Consider the following 25,369-nt stretch of genomic DNA (forward strand, 5'->3'; position numbering starts at 1 on the left):
GGCATGGCTCTATGATAAACTTAGGCAATTATTAAAAAAAAAAATTTTTTTTTTTTTGAGATGAAGTCTCGCTCTGTTGCCCAGGCTGGAGTGCAATGGTGTGATCCCAGCTCACTGCAACCTCCACCTCCCAGGTTCAAGCGATTCTCCTGCTCAGCCTCCTGAGTAGCTGGGATTACAGGAGCGTGCCACCACGCCTGGCTAATTTTTGTATTTTTAGTAGAGACAGGATTTCACTATGTTGGTCAGGCTGGTCTCGAACTCCTGACCTCAAGTGATCCGCCTGCCTCGGCCTCCCAAAGTGTTGGGATTACAGGCATGAGCCACTGCACCTGGCCAAAACCTCTATGTTTTTATAGTCTGTGCTTTCCAAACATTCTCCATGGAGAATACATGACTGACTCTGGCTTCCCAGATGCTACTATCTTGGTTTCTAACCTGGCATAGGCTTGTTAGAGCTGCATGCCATATAACTACCCATAATCTCTTCCTATTTGCCTTCCCTATGGACGTGAGTGACCTGTAGTCCAAGTGCCACTACAAGTCAGCTCTCTTAACATTCACTCCCTTTGCTCATAAATCCCTTACAGCATGCAACTCATATATAATAAAGGTTTCTGTCAAAAGGGGTGTCTGGTGAGCCCTGCCTTTTCGTGGTTTTGGGCACTGATGGACCCACTGTGCCAAATGACTAGAAATCCCCCACTGGTGGGAAGAGGAACCATTCAGTGTTACCTCAGACAGCCAGAAGTCAAAGTCCTTGATCCCTGTGTTGAAGTTCTGCTGCTTGTTGGCTTCTTTCAGTTTCTGGCTCTTTTCCGCTGACTTTTGCACCAAGAATTGCCACTGGTCAGCTAAGGCAGCCAGGCGGGCCTGGGGAACACAAGGGAGCCAAAAAGAGATGAAATCTATGAAGAATCGTCCCTCTCCTAAAGCTCAATTTGAGAACTTCTAAGAGAAGAGAATGGAAAACACTCATAGCAGCCATTCTCACTAGCATTCCCCATCTGTAATTCAGCCTATATAATCCACTTCTATATCCACTTAGTCTTCTATAATCCACTTAGTGTCTTAAGACTGTATGTCCAAGTTATTATATCAGGTTGACAGTGACGGTGCTCATCTTCCTCCCCGGGCACCGGGAGCTGGTGGGCCATACCTTGACAGCATCCTCACTGCCGGCACAGGCTCCACGTTCAATGAGGGAGTTGCCCATGTCGATAACCCCACGGATCCGGTCAGCGTTGGCATGCAGCTCTGCTTCAAAAGCCTGGTGCTTCTGGTGCTTGCTCTAAAAATACCAAAAAAATTTTTTCCAAACCAGTTCCTGCTAGGTTATGTCTTTTCAGGGGGAAGGGGTTCTCAGAGGGAGGGAGTGGCAGCAAACATAAAGAACTGGGGTAAATGCCAACGTTTTTAACAGAAGGCAATTGGAGTTTGTATGAAATATTTTAGGGTTCATCTCTTGGGGAGTTAGCAAAGGAGGAAGGAAATGTACTAGCTCAGGAGTAGATGAACTGGAAGTCCTTTTTTTTGAGACAGGGTCTTGCTCAGTTGCCCAGGCTGGAGTGCAGTGGCGTAATCTCAGCTCACTGCAGCCTCAACCTCTTCAGCTCAAGCAATCCTCCTACCTCAGCCTCCCGAATAGCTGGGACCATGGGTGCATGACATCACACCCGGCTAATTTTTCTATTTTTTGTAGAGATGGGGTTTCGCCATGTTGCCCAGGCTGGTCTTGAACTCCCGAGCTCAAGCAATCGAGCCGCGTTGGCCTCCCAAAGTTCTGGGATTACAAGCATGAGCCACCAAGCCTGGCCAAAAAATCAATTCTTGCAGTAGCTATGCTAGCTATTTGGGAGTGAAGCCCTAGAATTACACACTTCCTAACACTTTCCAGAAGATGGCAATGGCCAACTTCAGTTTTGAATCTGCTTGTACATCAATTTCCATCCATGGCTTTCTCCTTATTGGAGACAGGCTGCAATGAATGAGATACATATGGACATTTCATTATCTAAAGCAGAAATCACCATTAAGCAAAATTCATAACATAAATTGTAATAACCAGCAAAATAATATTTGATGGTCAGTCTTTTCCCTCTGTTGACAGAGGAGAAATCTACAGCTACTACAGACATTGGCTTTGTTGATTTATCTTTAGGTAGCTGTCATTAATCAAAACACTGGGATACTGTCAGAACCCAGGCTTGACTGCAGGAAGGAATTTATTTTACTGGGAAACGAAAGGGCTAGGAGAAGGATGGGCTCCTGATCCTGGGCGCCTGATATGGTTTTTATGAATCCATAAAGAAACAGAAGGTACTGAAATGCTACAAGAGACAATTGCAAGGACATAGCAGCTGTGCCACAATTCTGGGAAAAACAATTGGGTAAGAAATGCAGGGTCTCAGGGGAGTGTTATTTGGGGGGGGAAAAAAACAACTAAAAGGCAGTAGTGTTGGGGAATTCTGCATCAAATGTTTCATTTCAGAGGCAGCAACTGTCAAAGGATGGAGCATCTGGCTCAATTCAGCACTAACATGAAACGCCCTTGTTACGTTCTCCCACCGCCTGATCCCAAAGGCAAGAAGAAAAAGGGTCTCAAACACTCAGCTGTCCTGACAAAAGTCCCATTACCCTCTTCTTCTGTTCCTTGTTCTGATCACCCTTTGGTTCAAATCCCATTTACTCTCTTCTCTATCTTCATTTCTTCCACCCGCTTAAGCAACTTTGAGCTACATGTTGACTGAAGTCTCCTTTCACTACCTGTTGAGTGATGTCTGCTTTTATCTTAACTTCTCATTTGTGTTCCTTGAAGATTTGGAGGTATTAATAGATCATCCGTCTCTCTACAGTTCTCTAGCTGTTCCTCTCCTGACTGGCACCTCTGGATGCCAGAGTGGGTATGCATTAAAACCCTCACACCAGACTGGCCTCCCCCGCCCAGGCCACCGAACACCATGAGCTCATAGCAAGTCTGAGCCAATGTCTACACAGAAAAAGCTGAAGCTGATGTTCCATCTTCAAAAGGAAGCACTCCTTGAAAGAAAATGGTCAATTACTGCCCCGCAAATCAAACACTGTACAGAATTTGCCTAAGTGATAAACTGGGGGAGAGAAGGGGGAGTAAGGCGTTGCAGGCTAATTACAACAGAGAAAGCCACATCCCACAGGGACACTTGAATGGAGTGTAATGGATGATTAGAAATGAAAAGGATGGATGAAGAGACACCAGCAAACCGTGTGACCACAATAATAACAATAATCTACGCAGAGTAACACAAATACTGGAGCTCATTTAACTACAACTCTTAAAAAAATTAAAAACTTACCAGCAGCTTGGAAAGCTACAAAAACAGATTAAAAGAACAAGAGTTCAGTACACTGATGTGGACACACATATCGGCTATTAAATAGAAGCTCATTTTGTCATACTTCCCCCAGGAAGCTCAGCATTTGGGAACAGTAATAGAAGGGGGATTCTATAGACTTTTATTACAGCAGAAATAGTTTTAATGGAGACAAATGAGGAAGGCAACTTTTAAATGGCTCTGAAACTTGACTAGGGATTTCCCACTGGCTGGGCTTACTAAAATATTTTTCACTGACTTCCCATGGGTGCAAGGAGATTGTTTTATAAATGCTTTATTTAACAAAATCTACTCAATAACATAAGGCTACATCAAGACCAACACCCAGTCACTTCAGCTTACCTGGATGTTGGTGGGATCCTTGTATGACTCATCACTTGCCGTTTGCAATTTTTCACTGATCCAAGCCTCAATCTCATCCACATCCCGGCTGAACTGTTGGAGGGTTTGAGATTCTCCTAGCTTTGACCTTTTCTCAATCATTTGGGCTTTCAGACGTCGCCACCTGAAAGAGCGAAACCATGAGATCCAACATGAACATATCTTACCGTGGAGAAGGAAGTGGGGAGACAGAACAGGCCTGGGCCTTCGTATGAGGGGATGCATCCTCTCAGGGCTGCTGACTATGTCAGTGCCACAGGACACCCACCTGTCCAAGACCTCATTGCGCCGGCTAGAAATGTCTCCCTTGGCATAATGGCCGGCAGCGATGAGCTGGTCGGCAAAGGCCTGCAGAGCAGCAATCTTCTCTTCCTGTCAGAAAACAAAGGCGTGAGGTCAAGGTGGGCCTGCGGCTGGGCCCTGCCTGGACTGCCGGTCTTGAGAAAAGGATAGTTATTTTGGGTGACTGAGAACTAGCTGGTGGCAGGATCAGAATACACTGACACTTTAGAAGCAAGAGTGTAAAACGCCAAAAGAAAGCTTGATTTCATTCATTACTAGAGTAGAGTTTAACTCAAGAAGTCTCCAGGTCACTCAGGTGGGGCAGGTGTTAGAATATCAGAACAGAACAAAATTAAGCCTGATAATAGGAAAATGCTGTCAGATTTACAGCAAAGTGACATATAAATCAAACAGTTTTACATCTTCCTTGTTGTTTGTTCATTATTCCCTTAACTACCCACACATTTGTTTTCCATCCCTTTGATAATATTTTTTTTTCCTGTGGCACCCCCCATTATTAAAATCTCAGAAATACCAGAATCTACAAAGTTTAAAAGATTATTTATGTACATATTTTTCTTAAACAACGCAGGTATTCCTTGGAGATATAACAGTGACTATATAAGCCAAGAAACAGATGTCAATCAGGAAAAATCCAGACTCCAACTCCATGGTCCAGAGGCCTCACCTGGACGTTAATCGCTTTGTCAAAGTCTTCATGTTTTTTGATCAGAGCCTCTACGCTGTCCAGTGAGTCTCCTTTGTCTTCGGTATTCAAGAAGGCCTCCCGGGCAGCCATCCAGTTCTCAGCTTGCTCACAGTCCCGATGGAACAGCTAAAGAGGGCAAGAGGCAGGTGAGAAAATGAGGCCCTTCAGCAAGGAAACACTTGGTCAGAAACCAGGAGCACACATACCTGCAGTTCAAGGCACTGATCCAGCATCATCCTGCGCTGAACCCAGGCCTTCTCCAGGTCTGCACGCTCCTGGTCAAGAATATCAAGTTTCTGCTTGATCTCAGGGCTGGCATAGTGTCCGTGAGCCAACAGCTGCTGTCCAAACTGCTCAAATGCCTGGAAAGTGCCAGCCCTGGCATCGATTTCTGTCCGGTGTTCCTGCCAAAAGGAGGGAAGGGATTAGGTAAACTGGCAGCAGATGCCCACTCTGACGTCAACCACCGACTCACCACAAAGGGTGGGAATGAGGCCTCTAGGGCCCTGCAGAGCAGCCACGTCTTTGCTACTCAGCAGGCAGGTCCACCCACCTGGTGTCGCTCCAGCAACGCCTCAGCTCCGGTGACATCCTTGGCTAGCTCATCTGAGGACACCAACCCCCGTATTCCATTGATCCAAGACATGAGGTCCCTGGAAACCAGCACCCCAGAAAAATAGCTATTATATTACCTGGTAAGGAGATCTTCTGCCCAGGAAAACAGAGAATGACATAATTCTTGCCTCAGAAAGTTATCTTGGGTTAATCTGATCTACTGAATGAGGCTAGGTCTTTGGGCAAAGTGTTAAAAAACTTCTTGTTATTTTTTTAAAAGTCCAAATTTCTCAGAGGAAAAGTCAGTAGGTTTATAATTAAGATCTTTTCACCCTCCAGAATAACAAGTTCTAGCTACAATTAAGTCTTTGATAGCTTCAAATGAAAAAGCTTTTGTTGGCCAGGCGTGGTGGCTCATGCCTGTAATCCCAGCACTTTGGGAGGCTGAGGCAGGAGGATCGCTTGAGCTCAGGAATTCAAGATCAGCTTGGGCAATGTGGTGCAACCCTGTCTCTAAAAAAAGAGAAAAAAAAGAAAAAGCCTTTCTTTAGGATTAACCCTTGAAGCCCTAGGCCTGGGCATGCATTTGATCCAGTTTCTCACAGCTGTACAACCACAAGGGCACAAAACTGAGTGTGTAAGGTCAGATATGGTATGATTCCTTTTATATGACATGTCCAGAAGAGGCAAATCCATAGACATAGAAAGCAGATAAAGGATTCCTAGTGGGTGGGGAAGAGAGAAGAGGGAGTGATTAGTTAAGGAATGTTATTCTAGGGCAATGAAAATGTTCCAAAACTAGAGAGAGGTGGCTGCACAACACCGTGAATACATTAAATGTCACTGGATTGCACATTTTAAAGTAGTTAATTGTATGTTATGTGGCCTTTACCTCAATAAAAAGAAGAAAAAGACGACCAGGCACAGTGGCTCACGCCTGTAATCCCAGCACTTTGGGAGGCCGAGGTGGGTGGATCACCTGAGGTCAGGAGTTTGGGACCAGCCTGACCAACATGGAGAAACCCCATCTCTATTTAAAAAAAATACAAAATTAGCCGGGCTTGGTGGTGCATGCCTGTGATCCCAGCTACTCGGGAGGCTGAGGCAGGAGAATCGCTTGAACCCAGGAGGCGGAGGTTGCGGTAAGCCGAGATTGCACCATTGCACTCCAGCCTGGGCAACAAGAGTGAAACTCCGTTTCAAAAAAAAAAAAAAAAAAAAAAAAAAAATATATATATATATATATATATATATATATATGTCTAGGGAAAAATATAATGTCATATGGCAAGGGGATGAGAGGGGGTACGCCCATACTTGGATAGGAAAGTAGAGACTTGTTTTTTTTTTTTTTTTTGAGGCAGAGTCTTGCTCCATCGCCCAGGCTGGAGTACGGTGGTGCGATCTCGGCTCACTGCAACCTCTGCCTCCAGGTTCAAATGATTCTCCTGCCTTAGCCTCCCAAGTAGCTGGAATTACAGGTGTGTGCCAGTGTGCCACCACGCCCAGCTGGTTTGTATTTTTAGTAGAGATGGGGTTTCACCATATTGGCCAGGCTGGTCTTGAATTCCTGACCTCGTGATCCACCTGCCTTGACTTCCCAAAGTGCTGGGATTACAGGCGTGAGCCACCGTGCCCGGCTGCAGAGACTTATTTTTAACAATATGGCATTCAGTAGTTTGACTATTTTACATTGATTATGTACTACTTTTTTCTGTTTTTAATTTTTTTTTTTTTTGAGATGGAGTTTCACTCTTGTTGCCCGGGCTGGAGTGCAGTGGCACGATCTTGGCTCACTGCAACCTCCGCCTCTCAGGTTCAAGCGATTCTCCTGCCTCAGCTTCCTGAGTAGCTGGGATTACAGATGCCTGCCACCACACCTGGCTAATTTTTGTACTTTTGGTAGAGACGGCATTTCGCCATGTTGGCCAGGCTGGTCTTGAACTCTTGACCTCAGGTGATCTGCCCGCCTTGGCCTACCAAAGTGCTGGGGTTATAGGCGTGAGCCACTGCGCCCGGCCGTTTTTGATTTTTAAATTAAAATTTTATAATAGAAATAGGGTTTCGCCATGTAGCCCAGGCTGGTCTCCGGCTCCTGAGTTCAAGCGATTCGCTTGCCTCGGTCCCCCAAAGTGCTTGGATTATAGGTGTGAGCCATTGTACCCTGCTGAGCATGTACTATTTTCACAATAAAAATGACCCCTACAAAGAAGGCTCTGTGTTCCAGAAGTCTGAGTGAATATGGCTCCGTACCGGAAATCGCTAAGGAAGCGCTGCAGGTCGTGGGAGTCACCCAACTTTGCCTTGCGCTGATCTGCACGTTTCCCCAGGCTGCTCCAGGCCTGGTTTAACTCTGTGCACTTTTCCTGCAGGTCTTCTGCTGACTCGGGATGGGATTGGATCAGGCGCTCTGCTGTTTCACCAAGGGAGTTTACCTATGGGAAGAAAGTGGTGAATGAGCTTGCAGTAAGGGGGTATGCTCTGCAGAACAGAAGACTCTGCTCTTTCTGGGGCAAAAATGCCAGACAGAAGGTGACTTTGGGTCCTCTCACCTTGTCACCGAGAGCCGCAAGGTCCCTCTCGAAGCCCTCATGCTTGCGTTGCAGGGCCTGGACACTGGCGAGATCATGTCCATAATTGTCTGTGTTTAGAGCCTGATTCTTCTCTTCAATCCATTCTTTGGTTTCATCAGCATCTCTAAAGGCAAGACACATTCAGGTTAAGAAATGCCGAGTACAACTGCCTTGATTACAGGACAGACACTAAAAAAAAATTATTTATTTATTTAATTTATTTATTTACTGAGACGGAGTTTCGTTCTTGTCACCCAGGCTGGAGCACAATGCACAATCTCGGCTCACTGCAACCTCCGCCCCCACCGGGTTCAAGTGATTCTCCTGCCTCAACCTCCCAAGTAGCTAGGATTACAGGCGCCCACCACCATGCCCAGCTAATTTTTTTATTTTTAGGAGAGGTGGGTTTCCCCAGGCTGGTCTCGAACTCCTGACCTCAGGTAATCTGCCTGCCTTGGCCTCCCAAAGTGCTGGGATTACAGGCATGAGCCACCACGCCCAGCCTAAAAAAATTTATTTAGCTGACATTTGTATATTTGTCTGTGGCTACCACCAATAACTCTAAAAAGCCAAAGAATTCACTTAGCAGGATTTACTGAGCACCCACCCTGTGTCACATATAAACATCAGTAAGAGCCAGCAGTTGCTCTAGGATCTCAGTCAGCAAGCTTGGGGGCTGTCAGGAAACCAGCAGTCACCTGTTTCTCCCTCTCCCAGCCCAGGGCTGACCCCTCACCTGTGGAACCTCTGTACTTCATGGGCGCTGCCCAAGAGCTGGCTCCGTTCCTCGGCCAGCTGCTGTAGGGACCGCCAGCGCTCATTCAGCTCCTGTAGGACAGCAAAACATCAGCTCCACTGCACTCCCTCTCCTGTCATGCCCCCAGTCAGACTTTGGGAAAATGACTTTGTTTGAAGGAGATGCTAGGGCACATATAATTTCCTGTTTCCAACCTTCCTCGCTGAATAAATTAGTATACAATATTCCAGTAAGAGCCAAGCCAAAATTAGCTGTGCTTGACAGCTTCAACACCCACTAACACCTGACCTAGGCATCCTCTCTGAGGCAGCAGGAGAGACACAGCTGACTTTTCCTTACTCTCACCTCCTAGCCTGGGGCCTGGCAGGTAGCAACTGCTTCCTAAGTCACAGTTGCATAGAGAAATCCCAGCGAGTCTGCTGCCTCCCAACACCCAATCAGCAGACTCTCAGGCCAGAGCAGGCCTGGGAAGAGCCGACACGCCACAGGACCTCGCACTGCAGGCAGCAAGGAAGCCGCTCACTGCATTACTGAGACTGTGCTCCTTCCAGCTCCCTGCCCTACTGGAAATCAGAGGGAAGGCTTGCTCCACTGTTGAGAACTGGCGGGCTCTTGACCAGGAAAGCCACCAAGCTACCCAGCGGCCATGAGTGTGCTGATGTTTACTTAGGACATGCTTGGACCCAGCAGAGTGAGATATGTCACAGGTCACCCGGTTGACAAGAACAAGAGCTCTGCTGTAGACAGGGAAAGAAGATAGTGGAGAAAACCAGGGGAGATCAGAGGACCTGGTCACTGCTTCTTACCTTGATGGAATTAAAGGTGGCCACGGTGTGAACCATCAGACGAGCAGACTAGGTAGGGAGGAAAGCAGAAGGCAAAACTAATCAAGTGTCTGGCAATTAGAGATCTGAGCTGCAAGTGTCATTGACTAGGTCCCTGTGATCAACCCAAATTACCTTAAAGGGATACTGTCAACATTCTTAACAGAGATATCAGTAGAAGTGTCAAGTACTGGAATGTCATGAAAATACCCAAAGTGCACAATTAGACTCAACTGAGTAATTAATTTTATCTGATGAAGAGTGAAAAAAGAATGGTAAAAACCACAATTCTAGCAGCTAGTTGGACAGAAAAATACCTAAAAGACTAATGATTAGTGTCATTTTCTTGTCTATACTACAGGAGAACATTCCGGAAAAAAAAAAAAAAAACCCTAAATTTAACAAATGCTGGCAGCTGAGACTGTTTAACAGCCAGGAGCTCTAATAATCACTTTCATCTCCAATTATAGTTACTGGGTTGCTGTTCTTTTTAATAGTATCCCCGTTGAAGGGCAACGGCTTTACCAGAGGGAAAAAATAAAGCAGTGAATTAGCTTTCAACAATGTACATTTCAACAACGTAGCTTTCAACAATGTACATTTCAACAACGTAGCTTTCAACAATGTACATTTCAACAACATAGCTTTCAACAATGTAGCTACTTCTAAAAACCTAAAGTCCCTTAGGGCTAGGCATGGTGGCTCATGCCTGTAATCCCAGCACTTTGGGGGGCCAAAGTGGGTGGATCACCTGAGGTCAGGAGTTTGAGACCAGCCTGACCAACATGGTGAAACCCAGTCTCCACTAAAAATACAAAAATTAGCTGGGCACGGTGGTGTGAGCCTGTAATCCCAGCTACTTGGGAGGCTGAGGCATGAGAATCGCTTGAACCTGGGAGGCAGAGGTTGCAGTGAGCTGAGATTGCGCCACTGCACTCCAGCCTGGGCAACGGAGCAAGATTCCGTCTCAAAAATAAATAAATAAAATACAAATAAAAACAAATAAATAAAGTCCCTTAGGATCTTACAGCCCACCCAATTCACTGGAAAGAAACTCTAATTGGCCCAGGTTATAATGCTCACAACCCTTTGAGTAAAGAACAAGAGGAAGGGCATGATGGCTCACGCCTGTAATCCCAGCACTTTGGGAGGCCAAGGCGGGTGGATCACGTGAGGTTAGGAGATCAATACCAGCCTGGCCAACTTGGCGAAACCCCGTCTCTACTAAAAATATAAAAATCAGCCAGGCATGGTGGCGGGTGCCTGTAATCCTAGCTACACGGGAGGCTGAGGTGGGAGAATTGCTTGAACCCAGGAGGCAGAGGTTGCAGTGAGCTGAGATCACGTTACTGCACTCCAGCCTGGGCGAAAGAGCAAGACTCTGTCTCAAAAAAAAAAAAAAAAAAAAAAAAAAAAAAGAACAGGAGGGCAGGAGGGCTGAGCTTGGATGCAGATGTCCTCATGGCATCCCTAGGTGACATTTTCAACCTGTGTGTTTATGAGTCAGAAGGTGGACCCACTGTCTCCAATAAGAGGTATTGGGATTTATAAAGGTATTTAAAATAAATTTCTGAAAGAATACTTATGTTATCAGAAACATTCTGTTGAGGGGGTAAGGCTGTTGCCCATTCATATAATCAATGACCAAGTTTTGCTACGTAAGAAAAGGGAAGAGTGAGAAAAGGAGAGAAAGTTGAATAGAAGGAAAGGTGTATACCCATGCCTGGCCCAGTTAGAAATCTACTTAATGAGGAGAACAGTCAGAGCCAGTGGGGGAAGGAGGCCACAAGACACAGACCCCTCTCAGCCTAGGTCCTCAGGAGAGGTCAGACAAGGTGACTGAGCGGGTTCAAAGGTGGACACGGAAGGATTGTTGGGGGGAGGCTTTTTGTTTTTAGGTTTTCATGCTTTCTTCATATTTCTGGGGACACACTTTTAAAATTTCTTTTTACTTTTTGTTTTTTATTTGCTTGTCAACTCACCACTGTACTAATGAGGAGAAGGACTACTTTTTTTCTTCTTCTTTTTAAAACATTTTTATTTTTATTTGTAGAGCCGGGGTTTTGCCATGTTGCCCAGGCTGGTCTCCAATTCCTGGGCTCATCCACCTGTGGCAGCCTCCCACAATGCTGGGATTACAGGTGTGAGCCACAACACCTAGCCAAAAGATCTACTTTTATAAAGTCAGAATCTGCTCTCTAACTTGCCTGTAACTCAAGTGATGTATTCCTGAAGAGCTGGGTCAGGAGGGAAGATGCTAGAACTGAGACACAGGCAACTAGTTACACAGGCAACCAGTTACACAATCACAGTTATAAATGTATCACATAAAAAACCTCAGCCGGGCCAGTAATCCCAACACTTTGGGAGGCCGAGGCAGGTGGATCACCCGAGGTCAGGAGTTTGAGACCAGCCTGGCCAACACAGGGAAACCCTATCTCTTCTGAACATACAAAAATTAGGAGGCATGGTGGTGCATGCCTGTAATTCCAGCTACTAGGGGAGCTGAGGAAGGAGGATCGCTTGAATCTGGGAAGCAGAGGTTGCAGTGAGCTGAGATCATGCCACTGCACTCCAGCCTGGGCAACAGAGCGAGACTCCGTCTCAAAAAGAAAAAAAAAAAAAAGACCTTCTCCCTGGCTGTGTGCTGTGACTCAGGCCTGTAATCCCAACACTTTGGAAGGCTGAGGCAGGCGGATCACCTGAGGTCAGGAGTTAAAGACCACCCTGGCCAACATGGCGAAACCCTGTCTCTACTAAAAATACAAAAATTAGCCAGGCATAGTGGCACATGCCTGTAGTCCCAGCTACTTGGGAGGCTGAGGCAGGAGAATTGCTTGAACTGGGGAGGCAGAGGTTGCAGTGAGCCGAGATTGCGCCACTGCACTCCAGCCTGGGTGACAGGGCAATACTCCATCTCAAAACCAAACCAAACAAAAAAACACACCTTCTCCCTGTATTCTTGGTCAGGGATGGCCCATTCTGGTTAAGCCATATTCACACCCAGATTTGTCCAGAAAAATGTCTACTGTAGTGGGGAAACATCTCATTCCTCCCTTTACATCTCTGTATTGGGCATCTCTGAAGCCTTTCTTAGGCCACAGGATAAAGAGGCCAGACAGATGGTGAATGAAGGCCTGCCCTCCTTTACATGTGTAGTTGTTCTCGTGTTCACATCATTTCCCTTTGGACCGCCTCTTACTGGTGGGACCCTGCCAACGACAGTGCTCCCTGCTGCAGCATATCCTGCACCAACATGGGTAATCAATGCAACCTAACTGTACTGAGCATTTGACAGACACTCTGCTTTTGTATATTAAGCATCACATTTTAGAGTTAACAGATTCAGAAAGAAACTAGCCCAAACAAGTCCAGAAATGACTAAAGACTTAAGACAAGCTGAATATTCAGAGAAAGGCACACCAGAAAGGGACGTATTTCATGATCTCGCAAAACTCTTGAAAACGATAATTTGCAAAGGAGTTCTTACCTTCCACGGGGAGGCTGTCTTGGAATCAGTTTCATCCTATTCAAAGAAAGAGGAATTTAGGCAGCCAAGCAATTGACCATGAAACAAAGCACCTGGCCTTTCCAGCGAATGACTCTAGTTTCCCCCAGGGGAGATCCCAGATACTAATACATTAACCAAAACAGCATTTTCCCTCCATAGTTTGGCTGGTAACAAACTACAAGGCTGGTTAAGAAAAATTAAGCCAACAAACAGGGGAGAGAAAAATTCCATTTTTTTATCCAGTAGAAGAAATGGAGAGAATAAAGAAATTTAATAAGAAAACCACCAACTTTTATGTTGTACTCATAAGATTGTCTGCAAAGGGGTAATAAATGAACCTAAAGATAGCTATAGAAAAAGTTTTAGAAAACTGAAAAGACAGAAGACTTTTTTTTTTTTTTTTTTTTTAGAGCTGTGCTTTGTGTTGCATGCCTGTTGTCCTAGATACCTGGGAGGCTGAGGTGGGAGGATTGCTTGAGGCCAGGAGTTCGAGGCTGCAGTAGGCTATAACTGCAGCTGTGAAAAGCCACTGACCTCCAGTCTGGGCAACAAAGCAAGACCCTGTCTCTTAAAAAACAAACAAAAAAAAGACCAAAAAAAAAAAAAACCACCAACTTTTTTTGTCTTTTGGAGAATGGCAAATAGAAATCAATTTCTGGGCCGGGCGTGGTGGCTCACGTCTGTAATCCCAGCACTCTGGGAAGCTGAGGTGGGCAGATCACCTGAGGTTGGGAGTTCGAGACCAGCCTGGACAACATGGTGAAACCCCATCTCTACTAAAAATACAAAAATTAGCTGGGTGTGGTGCCAGCCACATGCGTGGAATTCCAGCTACTCAGGAAGCTGAGATGGGAGAATCGCTTGAACCTGGGAGGTGGAGGTTGCAGTGAGCCAAGATCACACCACTGCACTCCAGCCTGGTTGACAGAGTGAGACTCCGTCTCAAAAAAAAAGAAATCAATTTTTGGTGTTTTCCACAAATCTTTACACACAAAAGGCATCTGAGGTTCAGGAACAGCAATTCTGATGAAGAAGTTCTTAGCTTGGTATTCTTCCCAAGATTTAAGTCCTTCTCATGTTCAAGATCCACATGCAGCACCCGAAACTTACCCTGGGCATCATGCCATACACTTCCTACAAGGAGAGAGAGAAACCAGTTTTATTATTAGAAGAAATACACATCTCTCAAGAATACTTATTATGGCCAAACGTGGAAACACAGGAGATAATTCCAAAAAGACAAATGGAAATGCCAGTCCACACGTCCAGCAGAGCTTCAAGTATTTATACATAAACTTTTTCTTTGAGGAACTTATGAAATTACCATTAGTTAATGGCTATATAAACATTAAATATTTAATGAGCTTATGGAGAAGACAGGAGCCCCCCCCAAACCAAGTGAAAGTGAGGGATATGGGTATAAAGAAGTTAATCAAAATGGTTTTGGTCACATAGAGGACCTGACCTACAGCCAAGCCACAGTTCTGTGTTATGAAACACTGCTTGTTGGGCTATGACAGACATAGGAGGAACAAAGCTGCATCCTTACAGCAACAGAGCCTCACTCCAAGATGGAGACACCTACCTGTTGTTGCACAGCCTGCACCTCCTCTGCCATGAGACCTTCAGACTCCAGGTCTTCAGCTACCTTGTTAATGTCCTTCAACCGTGACTCATTGGCCTTCAGGTCCTTTAAAGCAAAAGCCATAATAACTAAAACCCAAAATAGCAAGCCAAAGTCAAAGGAGACATAGTCACAAACTATGGCTTGAAACTATAAGGATTCTTCTACAGAGGCCTACCAAAAAAAAAAAAAAAGGGGGGGGATTAAAAAAATAAGCTATGGCTGGGGGCATGGTGGCTCACGCCTGTAATCCCAGCACTTTGGGAGGCCGAAGTGGGCGGATCACCTGAGGTCGGGAGTTCGAGACCAAACTAACCAACATGGAGAAACCCTGTCCCTACTAAAAATACAAAATTAGCTGGGTGTGGGGGCCCATGCCTGTAATCCCAGCTACTCGGGAGGCTGAGGCAGGAGAATCGCTTGAACCCCGTAGGCAGAGGTTGCAGTGAGCTGAGATTGCGCCACTGCACTCCAGCCTGTGCAACAAGAGCGAAACTCCCATCTCAAAAACAAAACAAAACAGGCCGGGTGCGGTGGCTCACGCCTGTAATCCCAACACTTTGGGAGGCCGAGGTGGGTGGATCACGAGGTCAGGAGTCCAAGACCAGCCGGGCCAATATGGTGAAACCCCGTCTCTACTAAAAATACAAAAATTAGCTAGGCGCGGTGGCAGGCGCCTGTAATCCCAGCTATTCGGGAGGCTGAGGCAGGAGAATCACTTGAACCGGGGTGGGGCAGAGGTTACAGTGAGCCAAAATCACGCCACTGCACTCCATCCTGGGCAACAGAGCAAGACTCTGTCTCAAAACAAAACAAAACAAACGAAAAAAGCTATAAGGATCTGTTCAACAGGTATCCCTATGGATTGGTTTTCCCAGTCCTCAGATAATTATTGGACTCAAATTTACTTCATTAACTGTAGTTTTTTGTCTTTTTTGGAGACGGGGTCTCACTGTCACCCACGCTGGAGTGGAGTATTACAATCATGGATCACTGCAGCCTCTACCTCCCAGGCTCAAGCAATCCTCCTACCTCAATCTTCTGAGTAGCTTGGACTATAGGCACACACCACTATGCCCAGCAAATAATTTTATCAAATAGAGACTTTTTTAAAACCTCTTTTTGGTTTTAAAACAATGTTTTAAAAATGTGATGAGGCCAGGTGTAGTGGCTCACACCTTTAATCCCAGGACTATGGGAGGCCAAAGCAGGAGGATTGCTTAAGTTCAAGACCAGCTTAGGGCAACATAACCGGACCCCTATCTCTACAGAAAATTTTTTTTCTTTTTTTTCTCTAATGAGACTCAGTCTCACTCTGTTGCCCAGACTGGAGTGCAGTGGCGTGATCACAGCTCACTGCAACCTCCGCCTCCCGGGTTCAAGCGATCTTCATGCCTCAGCGTACCGAGTAGCTGGGTCTACAGGCAGGCGCTACCACGCCCAGCTAATTTTTGTATTTTCAGCAGAGATGGGGTTTTGCCATGTTGGTCAGGCTAGTCTCGAACTCCTGACCTTAGGTGATCTGCCTGACTCAGCCTCCCAAAGTGCTGGGATTACAGGCATGTGCCACTGGGCCCGGCTAGAAAAATTTTCAATTATAATAATGGATGTGGTAGCCTATGTGCATAGTCCCAGCCACTCGGGTGGCTGAGGTGGGAGGATCACTTGGGCACAGGAGTTCGAGGTTACAGTGAGCTATGATCATCCCACTGCACTCTACCCTGTGTGAGAGAGTGAGACCCTATCTCTAAAAAATAAATAAAAACGAGATGAAATTTTAATGCACAGTTACTATAGGAGAAATAAGTTCTCCCTCCTCATTTCAATTTGTTGTAAGAATCCTTTTAAGTGGTGGAATGGATAAACAATGTGTAGTATATCAGGCCGGGCGCGGTGGCTCACGCCTGTAATCCCAGCACTTTGGGAGGCCGAGGCGGGTGGATCACGAGGTCAGGAGATCAAGACCATCCTGGCTAACACGGTGAAACCCCATCTCTACTAAAAATACAAAAAATTAGCCGGGCGTGGTGGCGGGTGCCTGTAGTCCCAGCTACGTGGGAGGCTGAGGCAGGAGAATGGCGTGAACCTGGGAGGTGGAGGTTGCAGTGAGCCGAGATTGCGCCACTGCACTCCAGCCTGGGCGACAGAGAGAGACTCTGTCTCGAAAAAAAAAAAAACGAACAAAACAAAACAAAAAAACCCAAAAACAACGTGTAGTGTATCAAACAGTGAAATATTATTCAGCAATAAAAAGGAATGGAGTACTGGTATGTGCTACAAAAAGGATGAACCTGGAAAACATTATGGGCCGGGTACGGGGGCTCACACCTGTAATCCCAGCACTTTGGGAGGGCAAGCTGGGCAGACGGCCTGAGCTCAGGAGTTTGAGACCAGACTGGGCAACATGGCAAAACCTTGTCTCTACAAAAAATACAAAAATTAGCTGAGCATAGTGGTGCATATCTATAATCCCAGCTACTCAGGAGGCTGAGGCAGGAGGATCACTTGAGCCCAGGAAGCAGAGGCTGCAGTAAGCCGAGACTGGGCCACTGCACTCCAGCCTGGGCAACAGAATGATACCTTGTCTCAAAAAATAAATAAATAAAAGAAAGAAAACCTAAACAAAAGAAGCCAGTCACAAAAAGTCACATAACGTGATTCCATTTATATAAATGTCCAGAATAGGTAAATCTGGAGGCAAGCAGCAGATGAGTGGCTGCGTGGGCCGCTGGGGTTAGGGAGAATGGCAAATGAATGCTTGACGCATATGTGGTTTTCTTCTGAAGTGACACAAATGTTTCGGAACTAGAGGTGGTGGTTGCACAACATTGTGAATGTACTAAATACCACTGAATTGTACAGTTTAAAATGGCTAGCTTTGTGAATTTACCCCAGTTAAAAAAAAAAAGAGTACTTTCACATCTATTGTAGTTTAGGCTTAGAAAAGTTCTTATAACAACATGCAGAGAACATAGCATATCTTTCCTTAAAACTAAACTTGTCCAAAAAGGTTTCAATTAAAGTCTTTTAAAAATAGCTACACAGGCCAGGCGTGGTAGCTCATGCCTGTAATCCCAGCACTTTGGGAAGCTGAGGTGGGCAGATCACTTGAGGCCAGGAGTTCAAGACCAGGCTAGCCAACATGGCAAAATCCCGGTTGTACTAAAAATACAAAAATTTGCCAGATGTGGTCATGCGTACCTGTAATCCCAGCTACTCGGGTGGCTGAGGCATGAGAATCACTTGAGCCTGGGAGGCAGAAGTTGCAGTGAGCTGAGATCGAGCCACTGTACTCTAGCCTGGGCGATAGAGTGAGACTCTGTCTTGAACAAAAAAAAAACTGAGGCCGGGCACGGTGGCTTACGCCTGTAATCCCAGTACTTTGGGAGGCTGAGGCAGGCGGATCACCTGAGGTCAGCAGTTTGAGACCAGCCTGACCAATATGGTGAAACCTCATCTCTACTAAAAATACAAAAACTAGCCAGGCGTGGTGAGGAGCTACTCGGGAGGCTGAGACAGAACTGCTTGAACCTGGGAGGAGGAGTTGCAGTGAGCCAAGATCGCACCATTGCACTCCAGCCTGGGCGACAAAAGAGAGACTCTGTCTCAAAAGGAAAAAAAAAAAAAAATTGAAAAAAAAAAAAAAAGCTACATACATGATGGAATATAATCTATGTAATTTGCATTCCAGTAATTTGCAGTCAGAAATCAAGAGACTCTGGGCCAGGCGCAGAAGCTCATGCCTATAATCCCAGTACTTTGGGAGGCTGAGGCGGGTGGATCACCTGAGGTCAGGAGTTTGAGACCAGTCTGGCCAACATGGTGAAAACCTGTCTCTACCAAAAAATACAAAAATTAGCAGGGCGTGGTGACTCACATCTACAATCCCAGCAACTCAGGATGCTGAGGCAGGAGAATCACTTGAACCCGGGAGGCAGAGGTTGCAGTGAGCCGAAGTCATACCACTGCACTCCAGCTTGGATGACAGTGAGAATCCATCTCAAAAAAAAAAAAAAAAAATCAAGAGACTCAAATCTTTAAACAAATTTTCAGCTGACCCTGAAGACTGCCCATACCTTCTGGAAGTCATCAAACTTCTTCTGGAGCACCTCAACCTGCTCCAAGTCTGCTCCGACCTCCTCACTTGTCAGAGCGGCTTCCTTCTCATTGATCCATTGCTGTAGTTCATTCGCTTCACGGAACAACATAAACTTCTTGCAACTCTTCTCCAACATGCCTTTACGCTTCTCACCCAGTTCCAGCAGAGAATGATATCTGATGGAATTCAAGAGGGTGACAAGAGGGACAAGGAAGGCAGTTAGCTGTAGATGCTAACATAAAGGCAAACCACGAGGTGTCTCCAAGATGTGGATTCCAGGCTACGAGTTTGTAATGATGATGCCCTAGTAACAGAGTTATCGGATGAAGACGAGGATCCCAAGTACCCAAGCCACAGCCTGAGAGATACGCGCACACTGTACTGTTCACAACCAGGTGGCTAGAACAGCCAGGCACACTTATCCCCAGGCCGATTCTGCACTTAGAACAACACAACCACAAGGGACTGAAACCAAGCGCTTAGCACAGTAACACAGGGCTCATGCAACTACAGTGAAGAGATGAGATGAACTTGCTGGGCAGAATGTATACAGACGGTTTTTCTTTTATAATTCTCTGAAGAGCCCCCAGGCTGGGGTGAGGTGGGGGAGGGTACGCTGAGCTTTAAAATATCCTCATATAGGATGTTTTATCTCCATATTAGTAGGACATTTCTAAAATGATACATTCAGCTCTCAGAAAGTTTTGGCAAGTTCAGAAGGAAAATCAGGCACAGTACTGAGTATCTGTGCCATTCTGTTACTTGAAAGATTTCTTAAGAATCAAAGAATATTCTAACCCTCGGGAACTAAAATACAAAAGGCTGAAATATTATCTTTGAACACGAAAACAACAAACAATAAAAAACTAAAAGTTAAAAAAAACTAGAATCATCATCAAATCTAAGTGTCCCAAAGTGAAATAAAAAAGCAATGAGTTACCAAGAATCAGAGCACTTTAAGAGAAGCATATGATTTCCTTCCTACTAAGGAAAACTATAGAACAGGCCTTCAGGTTTGCTGCTGATAGTGGCTGGTCCACCACAAAAACCAACAGGAGGGAGAACCAACACCACTCTGAACACACAGCTGCACATGGAAGCAACCAATGAGATAAGCAGTCATCGACCGACACAGCTGCACCGCGACCTCTTCCCTTGTGAGCCAAAGCTGCTGCACGGACAGGCAGTTCCTCCCACCACCTCATCTTTCTGGATGGACAAAGGCCTTCAAGAGAAGCGGCAGAGGGAGAATGGATAGGGTAGCAGTGGACATTGGTGCTCTGCAAGACTCTCAGCCTACTCACAGTTCTTCCACCTGCTTCATACGCAGAGATACACTGCCGGCCTCCTTAGTTATGCGTGTCCTGCACAGAGGGGGCACAGCAAAAGCATGCACGAATTAGTGGGGTTAATCCACAGGGATGAAAGGCAGCAGCTCCGACTGGTGCCATGATGGTGGATGCTTAATGTTGGGAAACTATGGAGTTATTCAACAGGTCTAAGGAGCAGTCTAAGTCATGAGTGACATGACAGTAAAGAAATAGCAGGAAAATTAGAGGGTTAGTTCACCTTCATTTTCCTGGCGGGTCTGCCATGCTTAAGGCAGATTTTCCTGTGCTGAAAACACTGGTAACTTCACAGAGCAAGGTCAGGGAACAGACTGGACTACCCTTAGAAAGAAATTTTACTGAGTGCTAACAGGCAATTTAGCCACGTATTTGATCTTTTTCCTCTTATATTTATGACCCAGACTACTGGTAAGAATACAAACCAAGGCCAGGCGTGGTGGCTCACGCCTGTAATCCCAGCACTCTGGGAGGCCAAGGCGGGCGGATCATGAGGTCAGGAGTTTGAGACCAGCCTGGCCAACACAGTGAAACCCCATCTCTACTAAAAATACAAAAATTAGCTGGGCATGGTGGCATGTGCCAGCAGTCCCAGCTACTTGGGAGGCTGAGACAGGAGAATCACTTGAACACAGGAGGCAGAGGTTGCAGTAAGCCAAGATCACACCACTGCACTCCAGTCTGGATGACAGAGCGAGAATCTGTCTCAAAAAAAAAAAAAAAAAAAAAAAAAGAACACAAACCAAAACCTCCCATTCTTATCTCTATAGTAACAGAATCTATAAAGTGGACAAATAACTCTGATCTTACTGAGGATCACTGGAGCCCAAAAATTTCACTATTCTACCCAAACTCTAGTGGGAATGTATTTCCTGGATATTTCCCAAGTGTCCAAAACTGCTGATTCCACTAGTGGAGTCAGAAATACCCTAAAGGAGGGACACAGGGCAATATGGGGGCTCAGCTAGAGGAAAGAGGACAGAGCCATTTCATTACAAAATTCCATTCTCAGAACTCAAAGCTATGGCAGAAAGAGAAGCTCTGAAAGCAGCTTTTCAAAGTGGACAGAGCTGTAGGGGCGTAGAGTATCTGAAAATCCAATTTCAAAAAGCATCTCGAACCAAAAGGCAAATGGCAATGATTAGAAAAATTCTGGTTAGGAAAAACTCATGAACACTGGTGGAAAAAAAACAAAGCAATATAAGTCATCAGTCAGGGGTTTGAGACCCACACAGGGAGGTCTGTGGGCTCAAAGTGGAGTGGAGACAGCAGGAGGCGTGCAGGTGGGCTCCAGGAGCCTCAGGACACGCCTAAGCTTCGGCCCATGTGGAACAGAGTATGCCTATGGGACGCCTAGCCCTTGCGGCCCCCAGTGTCATCCTTACTGATTGTCAATCTGCTCCTGCCGCAGTGCTATGCTGCCTTGCTCCTCCAGGAGATTCTCCCGGGAGGCTGACTGGGCGGGGTCCAATTTCTTCACGTAAGCAGCTGGCACAAAACCCTGACGATCGTTCACTTCCACTTTCCACCAATCCTAAGGAAAAAAGACGGAGAACTGAAAGTAAATTCCTTCTCTGAGAGGGAGAATCCAAGGAGGTCATGTGTGTACACACACACGAGAGCGTTGTTTTAAGAGGTCCAAAACGGCCGGCCGCAGTGGCTCACGCCTATAATCCCAGCACTTTGGGAGACCGAGGCGGGTGGATTACGAGGTCAGGAAATCGAGACCATCCTGGCCAACACAGTGAAACCCTGTCTCTACTAAAACAGATACAAAAAACATTAGCTGGGCATGGTGGCGGGCGCCTGTAGTCCCAGCTACTCGGGAGGCTGATGCAGGAGAATGGCGTGAACCCAGGAGGCAGAGCTTGCAGTGAGCTGAGATTGCGCCACTGCACTCCAGCCTGGGCGTCAGAGCGAGACTCTGTCTCATAAAAAAAAAGGTCCAAAATGATATTAAAATCACTTTACATAAGGTCTGATAATTCAGTCCCTTCCTCACCTGCCATACCTGCAGAGGGTCACAGGCAGAAGAGCAATGCCGCCTGCCACCAAGGCCAGCCTTCTCTCTGCTTAGATGCTCCAGAGCTGTGCTAACACTGTAGCCACTAGTCACATGTGCCCACTTAACTTTCATTGAGTTAGAACTCTTTTTTATTGGAGACAGAGTCTTGCTCTGTTGCCAGGCTGGAGTGCAGTGGTGCGATCTTGGCTCATTGCAACCTCTGCCTCCTGGGTTTAAGCGATTCCCTCCCTCAGCCTCCCAAGTAGCTGGGACTACAGGTGCCCGCCACCACGCGCAGCTAATTTTTTTGTATTTTAGTAGAGACAGGGTTTCATCATGTTGGCCAGGATGGTCTCGATCTCCTGACCACATGATCCACCCACCTCAGCCTCCCAAAGCGCTGAGATTATAGGCGTGAACCACCATGCCTGGCCCTTTTTTTTTTTTTTTTTTAATATAAATAGAGATGAGGTCTCGCTATGTGCCCCAGGTTGGTCTCGAACTCCTGGGCTCAAGCGATCCTCCTGTCTAGGCCTCCCAAAGTGCTGGGACTACAGGCGTGAGCCACCATGCCTGGCTTCATCGAGTTATAATTTAATTAAATAAAACACCCAGTTGTACTAGCCATATTTTAAGGGCTTACTATCACACGTAGCTAGTAGTTACTGCAGAAGCAGCACAGACACTTACATTTCCACCATCACAGAAAGTTCTACTGGGCAATGCTGCTCTTGAATAAACCAAAGTTAGACCACAAGTTGGTTTAGGTTTAAATTAGACTCAATAGAAAGATAAGAATCACAGGTTTCCTCAAATTATCATGACAAGGATATATAAGGTGTGGGAATGGGAATAAACTTGCTCTTAAAAATGGCCAAGGACATTTCTCCAGCCTTAACTAAAACAGAAGGCAGGCCTCTTTCAGGATCAGTCAATCTGTGCATGCTTCAAGGCCACTGTCAATTCAGAGTGTGTTAGGGAAGAAAGGCTGGTGGACCAGGATGGATTTATTATTGTCATTATTTAGCCTAAAGAAGACAAAGCCTGTGGGGTGAGGTCACAGTTGTCTTCAATGATCTGCTGGGCTGAGATGTAGCTTGCAGTCTGGAGTAAGAACCAACAGGTCGGCCAGGCGCGGTGGCTCATGCCTGTAATCCCAGCACTTTGGGAGGCTGAGGCGGGTGGATCACGAGGTCAGGAGATAGAGACCACGGTGAAACCCCATCTCTACTAAAAATACAAAAAATTAGCCAGGTGCAGTGGTGGGCACCTGTAGTCCCAGCTACTCGGGAGGCTGAGGCAGGAGAATGGGGTGAACACAGGAGGCGGAGCTTGCAGTGAGCTGAAATCGTGCCACTGCACTCCAGCCTGGGTGACAGAGCGAGACTCTGTCTCAAAAAAAAAAAAAAAAAGAAAAGAAAAAGAAAAAAAAAAGAACCAACAGGTCCAAGTTATACAGAAAGCAAACTTTGGCTTGACAGGACAAAAATTCCACCTAGAGACACTCCATGGTGAAAATAAGCTATCCTTCTGAGTGTGATTATCTATGCTTCTTGCAGGTATTCAAGAAGACAGATTAACTTCTTGGTCATACACAGTACTGCATAAATGTATGTCACGTGGGGGATTGGTGAGGAAACTCATCTCTTTGAATTCTAAGCCTTCTCATTTCAGGGAGACATGCAACCCACAGAAACCCAACTGAGCATACGTGGAGGTGCCAGCGTGGAACAAACACACAGCCACTCTCTGTGCCTTGCCTTGTTGGTGCTGTTGAGTAAGGTAAGGATATCTCCCTTCTTCATGGTGACCTCTCGGGGACTCTTCTCCTGATAGTCGTAGAGAGCCAAGACCAGCTCCTTCCCAGTCTCATCATCCATGGGGGCCACTTGTTGCTAAAAATCCAAAGGAAGGGCAAACATGGTAAAAACACGTCCGCGCTGAGTCATCTAAGTACAGAGCAGATTCAAATGCCACCAGCTGTACCAAATGTACCAAATATACACTCATGAGAATTCTTCACTGAAGCTACCAATAAAATCTGATCCAAGAACTTTAAATTTTTGGTATCTTTAAAAAAAAATCTCATTTTGTCTGGGCACGGTGGCTCATACCTGTAATCCCAGCACTTTGGGAGGCCAAGGCAGGCAGATCACCTGAGGTCGGGGGTTCGAGACCAGCCTGACCAACATGGAGAAACCCCATCTCTACTAAAAATACAAAACTAGCCAGGCGTGGTGGTGCGTGCCTGTAATCCCAGCTACTCGGGAGGATGAGTCAGGAGAATCACTTGAACCTGGGAGGCGGAGGTTGCGGTGAGCCAAGATCAGGCCAATGCACTTCAACCTGGGCAGCAAGAGTGAAACTCCATCTCAAAAAAAAAAAAAAAAAAAAAAAATCTCATTTTAAAGTAGGGCCGGGCGCGGTGCTCATGCCTATAATCCCAGCACTTTGGGAGGCCAAGGCAGGCAGATCATGAGGTCAGGAATTCAAGACCAGCCTGGCCAACATAGTGAAACCCCATCTCTACTAAAAATACAAAAATTAGCTGGGCGTGGTGGCGGGCGCCAGTAATCCCAGCTACTCAGGAGGCTGAGGCAGGGTAATTGCTTCAACCTGGGAGGCAGAGGTTGCAGTGAGCCAAGATAGTGCCACTGCACTCTAGCAAGACTCCATCTCAAAAAAAAAAAAAATTTAGCTGGGCATGGTGGTGAACACCTGTAATCCCACCTACTCAGGAGGCTGAGTCAGGAGAATCGCTTGAACCCAGGAGGCGGAGACTGCAGTGAGCCGAGGTCGTGCCACTGCACTCCAGCCTAGGCGACGGAGTGAGACTCTGTCTCTAAATAAATAAATAAATAAATAAATCTTATTTTAAACTCTGTAAATCTTTGTGTCACAAGAGTTAATAGCAGAGTCAAATGGGGCCTATGATAGAAACACCTGCTGACAGTATCTGAGTCCTTCAAGGCCTCCCTCCAGTAACCCATAAACTGTTACAAGTTTACCCGGCAGGACTGTGCTTGTTCTCGCAAAGCCTGGATGCTGCTGCCGTAGGCACTGAGATCTGACATCAAAGCTTCGTGTTTCTTCAGTAGAGCCTGAAACCAAAACCACACATGGAGCACTGTGCAGGGGCTGAAGCCTCCCATCCTCCACTGCCTCGCCAACCTGCCATCCTGCCTCAACAGCCTTTCTCAGTTGCACAATGATGTAATCACCTCCTGCCCTTCTTACAGTGCTAATATCATTTTCAAAGTTTTTCAGGATTCCCATCTTTTGGGACAATCATATATATTATGATTATAGCTTACTCATCCTGGTCTAGGCAC

At 46.1% G+C, this 25,369-nt stretch overlaps 1 protein-coding gene across 16 annotated transcripts in view; it reads right to left on the bottom strand.

Moving 5' to 3' along the window:
• SPTAN1 (spectrin alpha, non-erythrocytic 1) overlaps positions 1 to 25,369 on the bottom strand; it is an 81,161-nt gene that overhangs the window by 20,939 nt on the left and 34,853 nt on the right. For 5 of the 16 annotated variants that reach the window (XM_057303121.2, XM_008975884.6, XM_055117153.1 and 2 more), the window contains 20 exons: positions 25,046 to 25,138; positions 23,798 to 23,932; positions 21,418 to 21,566; positions 19,991 to 20,050; positions 18,664 to 18,862; positions 14,549 to 14,653; positions 14,074 to 14,097; positions 12,943 to 12,978; positions 9,435 to 9,482; positions 8,608 to 8,699; positions 7,851 to 7,995; positions 7,552 to 7,733; positions 5,297 to 5,396; positions 4,950 to 5,147; positions 4,723 to 4,869; positions 4,021 to 4,124; positions 3,714 to 3,876; positions 3,333 to 3,347; positions 1,160 to 1,291; positions 736 to 873 (listed from right to left, as the gene is read on the bottom strand). In XM_057303121.2, coding sequence (XP_057159104.1) covers positions 736 to 873; positions 1,160 to 1,291; positions 3,333 to 3,347; positions 3,714 to 3,876; positions 4,021 to 4,124; positions 4,723 to 4,869; positions 4,950 to 5,147; positions 5,297 to 5,396; positions 7,552 to 7,733; positions 7,851 to 7,995; positions 8,608 to 8,699; positions 9,435 to 9,482; positions 12,943 to 12,978; positions 14,074 to 14,097; positions 14,549 to 14,653; positions 18,664 to 18,862; positions 19,991 to 20,050; positions 21,418 to 21,566; positions 23,798 to 23,932; positions 25,046 to 25,138 — 2,265 coding nt within the window. The remainder of the gene's footprint in view (positions 1 to 735; positions 874 to 1,159; positions 1,292 to 3,332; positions 3,348 to 3,713; positions 3,877 to 4,020; positions 4,125 to 4,722; positions 4,870 to 4,949; positions 5,148 to 5,296; positions 5,397 to 7,551; positions 7,734 to 7,850; positions 7,996 to 8,607; positions 8,700 to 9,434; positions 9,483 to 12,942; positions 12,979 to 14,073; positions 14,098 to 14,548; positions 14,654 to 18,663; positions 18,863 to 19,990; positions 20,051 to 21,417; positions 21,567 to 23,797; positions 23,933 to 25,045; positions 25,139 to 25,369) is intronic. The other 11 variants (XM_057303122.2, XM_008975886.6, XM_055117156.1 and 8 more) reach the window with 3 other exon arrangements.

This window comes from Pan paniscus, chromosome 11 (assembly GCF_029289425.2).
Source record: "Pan paniscus chromosome 11, NHGRI_mPanPan1-v2.0_pri, whole genome shotgun sequence".
Lineage (NCBI taxonomy): Eukaryota > Metazoa > Chordata > Mammalia > Primates > Hominidae > Pan > Pan paniscus.